General features: G+C 49.2%; 1 protein-coding gene across 1 annotated transcript in view; it reads left to right on the top strand.

Moving 5' to 3' along the window:
- The window catches only part of POLDIP2 (polymerase (DNA-directed), delta interacting protein 2), a 10151-nt gene extending 4860 nt beyond the window's left edge, over positions 1-5291 (top strand). The window contains exons 7-11 of the mRNA XM_015566719.1: positions 682-818; positions 1803-1829; positions 2036-2161; positions 3387-3466; positions 4244-5291. Coding sequence (XP_015422205.1) covers positions 807-818; positions 1803-1829; positions 2036-2161; positions 3387-3466; positions 4244-4358 — 360 coding nt within the window. The 5' untranslated portion in view covers positions 682-806 and the 3' untranslated portion in view covers positions 4359-5291. The remainder of the gene's footprint in view (positions 1-681; positions 819-1802; positions 1830-2035; positions 2162-3386; positions 3467-4243) is intronic.
- Positions 5292-6108: the final 817 nt, after the last annotated feature.

The following is a 6108-nucleotide window of genomic DNA, read 5'->3' as shown; positions in this document are numbered from 1 at the left end:
CTATTCATCGGGCATGGTGTCAGATTCCTCACATCACCTTTCAACATCTCGTGGAATAAATGCCAAGAAGAATAGCCACAGTATTGAAGGCAAAAGGCGGCCCAACGAAGTACTGATGGGGTGGTCATAATAATCTGGCCCCTCACGTTCAAATATATCCCCACGTTCAAAGGCTGTTAAATGGCGTTGTCTACCCATATCTTCCGAAAAAAATCACTTCTGTCTTGGTAAACAACCGGCTTCCCTATTTATAATGGTCTGGCGCTCTAGCAACTTCAGCACGAAATTATAGCTAATTTGCCTACAAATGTCAGGTAGTCATAATAATCTGGCCACTGAGTGTGTGTGTGTGTGTAGCAATCCTTTAAATATATATGTGTGTGTGTGCATTTATTTATTTATTTATTTATTTAGGTAAAGGATTGCTAGTTAGTGGCAGAGCAAAGTCTGAAAGCCAGGGCTCTTAATTCCCAGGCCAGTTCTCTTCCCACGATGCTACATACCTCCTCGGGGCTTTGTGGAAGCAGCGCTGTGCTTTCTTCCAGCCTGTGCTTTGCTTCAGTTTGGGTGTCCTGTGTATCTGAGCCACCACCAGGAAGGGTTTTCTAGGAGGGAGAGTTGGAAAGTGGGTATAATGCCCTGGATTCTGGCCTGGACTAACCAGTCATTCTCTTGCCCCAGCACCCCCTTTTGTGGCTCGGGAGACACTAAGGGCCTGGCAAGAGAAGAATCACCCCTGGCTGGAGCTCTCCGATGTCCATCGGGAAACAACTGAGAACATCCGTGTCACTGTCATCCCCTTCTACATGGGCATGAGGGTATGTGCCCGGCGTGGGACCCTTCCCTCAGGGCTAGGTCCCCAGATTCTGTGTGGTCTTCCCAATGTGACTGCTGGAGCAGGTTCCAAATTTCAACCATGTGCTGGTGCTTCTGCTTCCGAGTCCTCCATTGCGTGGGGTTGAGCAGCCTCTTGACAAGGGCTGACACCAAGACCGAGAGCAGGGAAACCTTTGGGTCCCAGGAGAGTCCTCTAGGCTGACCCCTCTCTTCTGACTCAAAGAGAGCTGTGTTTATGAAGAACATTCACATACTTGTCTAAATTGTAGGCTGGTCTTCATACTTCTTATGCATTAGTCAAACATTTATTGAGCTATTTCTTGCCTGGCTGTAAGCTGGGTCCTGGGGATACAGATAAAAATGAAACATTGTCCCTGCCTTCCAGAGTTTGTGATAGTGAGGGATGTCAATATACACCACACCAAGTATTGTAATAAGGTTGGGCTATGGTAGGGCCGAAGAGGCGGACCGTGGCCTGGGCCAGCAGTGAGGGGTAGGGAGCAGCAATTGTCAGGGAGGGTAGTCCAGAAAAAGGGACGAGTCCTGTGGCCGATAGGATAAGAAGGAGGAAGGCCAGCACCAAGCCAGTGCTCACTGGTTGAGCATCGCCCCAGGAGGTCACAGTTTGATTTCTGGTGAGGGCATGTGCTCGTGTTTTGAGCTCGATCCCCAGTAGGAGGTGTGCAGGAGGTAACTGATCAGTGATCCTCTCTCATTGATGTTTCTATCTCTCCCTCTCTCTTCCTCTCCCTGAAATCAATGAAAACATTTTTTTTAAAAAAGGAGGAAGGCTAGGGATGGACCAAGGGAAGGCTGCCCCCCACAGTGGGCTTGTTGGCCATAGTTCAGTCATCATCATCCACAGATATTCGCAGCATTATCTGTCTCTGCAACCTTCCTGGAACACATCTATTCCATTGGAGAGATGTTGAGTGGACTTAAATTCTTTGTGTTTTTCCCCCCAGGAAGCTCAGAATTCCCACGTCTACTGGGTGAGTGTCTCCCTTGAGGAGGAGGAGCTCAGGAGGGGTGCAGGGATGCATGGTGGGGCAGGTTGGGAGGTGGGGGAGTTTACCTCTGGGGAGCGGGGGCCTGTGCAATGCAGGTATCAGCCTTTTTTGCCTTTTGGTCTCAGAATTCTGGGCACACTAGCCCAAAGTTTACTTTCTCAGATGTGAACTCTCTCTCACTCCCACAGTGGCGCTATTGTATTCGCTTGGAGAACCTTGACAGTGACGTGGTACAGCTCCGGGAGCGACACTGGAGGATATTCAGTCTCTCTGGCACCTTGGAGACAGTGCGAGGCCGAGGGGTGGTGGGCAGGGTGAGCATCGTCATTCATTGGGACAGTAATGCCCAATTCCTGGTCCTGCACAGCAGGCTTGGGGGCTTAGTGTGTGGTTAGGGACAGAGGCTCTGGGTGTGAATGCATTGGTGAGAAATCTTACAACAACCCTGTGAGATAGGTTTCTTACAACCCATTTCACAGATGAAGAGAATGAGACTGTGAAGTTTAATAACTAGCCCATGGTCCCATAGCTCGCGGTGCAGGGCCTGGATTGGAATCCAGGTGATCTAACATCAAAGCTGATGTAGCCATGGCTGGTGTGGCTTAGTTGAGCATCATCCCGTGCACCAAAGTCACATGTTCAGTTCCTGGTCAGGGCACATAACTAGTTGTGGGTTTGATCCCCAGTTGGGGCGTATACGGGAGGCAACCGATTGATGCTTCTCTCTCACATCAATGTTTTTCTCTCCCTTCCTCTTTCTAGAATCAGTGAAAATCATATCCTTGAGTGAGGGTTAAAGAGAAAAGCTGGTGTAGAGTTTTTTATAGCTAGCACAGTGCCTTTTTAAAAATCTGAATTTGAATGCCCTTGGATGGGGCATGCTCCCCCTACTCCTGTTGTCCTTCCTCTTCCTTTTTACATGCTTGCATCTTCTGCTGGTCCTTGAGGAGATCTGATTTTGCAATTCCTGTACTACCCCACCATTTCCTGAGAAATAAAGTCATGAGAAGTGGCCAGGGTCACATTGAACAAGCATTTATCCAAGTTAGCAGGGACTTGGGGAAGCAGGGTGGGAAAGGGTAAGAATAGGGCTTTGGAGTTAGTCTGGTTTCAAATGCCAGCTGTGTTCTTTACTCACCACATAACTTGGGTAAGTCGTTTAACCAAAATCTCAGTTTCTTGCTCTGAAACGGGGATTACACCTTTACCTTACGAGTACTTGGAGACTTGAGTCAGCAGAGCACCGTCATGGTGCCTTGCACTTAGGCACGCAGCAAAGGGACACTGGAAGGGTAGCTACAGAGTAGGCCCTGTGCCCAGCATCTTTGCCCGGTGCCCTCGGACATTTAGTCTACGGTGATCTTTCCCAGAGGCAGAATAAGAGGCCCAGGTCCATGGCTGTGCAGTGGAGGAAGCACTGGCAGGCAGTCATTGTGGGAGCATGAGGAGGCATCCATTCCTGACGAACTGGCAGTAGCATCTGGCCCCAGGGTACAGGGAACTTGTCTGGCCTGACGTGTTTTGCCTGAACCCTAACAGGAACCGGTGTTATCCAAGGAGCAGCCTGCATTCCAGTACAGCAGCCACGTCTCCCTGCAAGCTTCCAGTGGGCATATGTGGTAAGTGAGGGTGTGCTGGGGAAGGGGCAGTTTAACTCCACAGACACAAGCTGCAGGCCAGAAAAGTGGGGGCTCATAGCTTTGCAATTAATTCTGGGCCAAGTTAAGTCCTGAGATGGGGCCTTACCTGCTGTTCATTGTTGTGGGACTTGTCTGATTGTTTATGACTGTTTTCCAGTTCCCTGTGGCTTTGTAGAGTAAGGACTTCAGCCAAAGAGGTCTGGTGATTTGATGGTGCAGTGTTGCCTACATAGTTGACTCCCCTCTCTCCCCGCTCGGTATTTTATTCCTTAACCTGAAAGTGAATTGGATTTTTAAAAATACATATTTTTATTGATTTCAGAGGAAGGCGAGGGAGAGAGAGAGAGATAAACATCAACGATGAGAGAGAATCATTGATCGGTTGTCTCCTGCATGCCCCCTACTGGGGATAAGGCCCGCAACCTGGGCACGTGCCCTTGACCGGAATTGAACCTGGGACCCTTTAGTCCACAGGCCGACGCTCTATCCACCGAGCCAAACCAGCTAGGGCTGTAATTGGGTTTTTTATGCAGTGTGCATCTAAGGGCCAGAATCAGGACAGCTGTATTTTTTCTTTTCATGTAGGGGCAGGAAGGACTCTGGTTCTCTGGACCAGTGTTAGGCTGGCATGAGCCAGGCAGAGGAGAGCCCAGCCTGTCCTCTGCTGTGCTTCTGGAGCTGAGGACATAGGGCTATCCAGATCCTCAAGAGGGCTTCAGCCCTCACTCCCTCTAAACCAGCTTCTCTGACCCACAGGGGGACATTCCGCTTCGAGAGGCCGGATGGCTCCCACTTTGATGTCCGGATCCCTCCCTTCTCCCTGGAAAGCAATAAAGATGAGAAGACACCACCCTCAGGCCTTCACTGGTAGGCCAGCTGAGGCCCTGAATGGGCAGGCTCAGTCCTTGAACAGCTCTCATCCCACAATTGCTGCAGAACTCTCTCCATCAGTGGGCCACAGTGGGTCTCTTAATTGGTTGCACCATTTGAATGTGGGGTTCTTTCTTTGGTGGGTGGGCTGTAACTTTTCTCCTGAAGACCCATGTAGGACTCCTCCAAGGCTGGCCTCCCCTGTAAGCCCCGCCTACACTGTGTTCCAGTAGCCCTTTCCACCAGGAACTCTGTCCAGCTGCCACAGGCTCGGAGGAGTTTCCTAGTCAGTCACACAAGTTGTTTGGAATGTGAGGTTTGGTCAATAAACCAGTGCACGCTTGGCCATCCTCGCCATTTCTGCCCCCAAGGTCTCAGGCTCCCTTTTTGACCCAGTGACAGCCCTTGATTGCTTCCCTTTCTAGTAGGGTATGTATGTTCCCCTCTTGAGGCTTGGGGTTGGCTAGACATCTCCCAGGATCACTACGCCGCTCAGTCAGTGGGGTGGGGGCTGGGCTGGACTAGTTCTCTTCTCTACCTTCTTCCAGGTGCAGAGTAGGAGGCCAGTATCAGGGTCAGAGGAGGGCCTGGCTCGTAGTGCTGGCCAACCATTGGCATCTCTGGCCTCATTGGGCCTGGGAGAGAAATGAGGCAAGCCAACCAGGTTTCCTGGGGCAGTGGGCCTGCCAGCCTTGAGCACAGATCTGTCAAGCTTCCAGACTACAAATGCAGAAATTCAGCTGAGGAGCTTTAGGTGCGGGTGGTGACTAAGCCAAGCTACTTTGTGAGCTCTTCACATATCTCCAAGAGCCAGAGATGAAACATGCTGCATTTTGCCCTGATTCTTAGGGTTCCTGCTCCCCCACTACCATAGTGATTGCTAAAGCAGTTGTTTTATTCTTGAATTACTATTAAATCTCAGTTCTGGCCCTTATTAGTGTTGTCCTTAATCCTCCACCAGGGGGAGTCTGTGTTGCAGGACAACTGAGTGCAGTTGGACTTTAGGGAGAACATGAGGTCAGGTGGTGAACACAAATACAAGAACAACATCCATAGCAGCGAGCTGACCGAGCTGTACTCACTGTAACCATGGTTCTGTACCACTGCAGTGTAACAATTTTATTAGAAATTAGTGTTTGTTTCCATCACCTGTGCAGAACAACAAAGAATTGTAGTTGTATGATACAGAAGTTCTCTCATGCCAGGACCTGTGCCATCCATTAGGCAGACCCTGGTCAGATAACAAACTGAATAAAACCCAATATTCATTCATGTCCTTAACAGCAGGCTTCCAGTTTTTGGAGAAACTGATGAGAAGGTTTGACCTTCATCCACACTTTTTGTTTACATTTCCCCTGGGCTGCTCAGAGTTGAAAAATTCATACAAATAGTGTTTTCTGAATGGGGCTAGGAAATGCAAAATTCTCCAAGTCCTTACACCACACAGTCTGATTTAAAAAGCTAAGATTACTTAATTGAGCTTAGTTTTTCTTAACAAGGAAATATTTTCAATCAGGGAAAAGTGTCTAGAGTCCCAGGAAGAAAGACTAGTCACTGAGCAGAGAATCTGAATGTCAAAGCAGTAAAGAGGTTACAGGAGCTGTGAAGGTCAAAGGACAATCATTAAAATACTTCAGTGGGGACCTGGGACTTTGAGTATTAAAGGGCATCAGGAGGACAGTGGAGGAAGTAGGCCAGTGGCCTCAGAATTGTTTTCAGGCCAGTGGGCTCTGAAAACGCCAAAGCAAGAA

This window comes from Myotis davidii, unplaced genomic scaffold (assembly GCF_000327345.1).
Source record: "Myotis davidii unplaced genomic scaffold, ASM32734v1 scaffold363, whole genome shotgun sequence".
In the NCBI taxonomy this organism is placed as follows: domain Eukaryota; kingdom Metazoa; phylum Chordata; class Mammalia; order Chiroptera; family Vespertilionidae; genus Myotis; species Myotis davidii.
The sequence above is the reverse complement of the archived record's forward strand: the minus strand, read 5'-3'. Positions and strand labels throughout refer to the sequence as shown.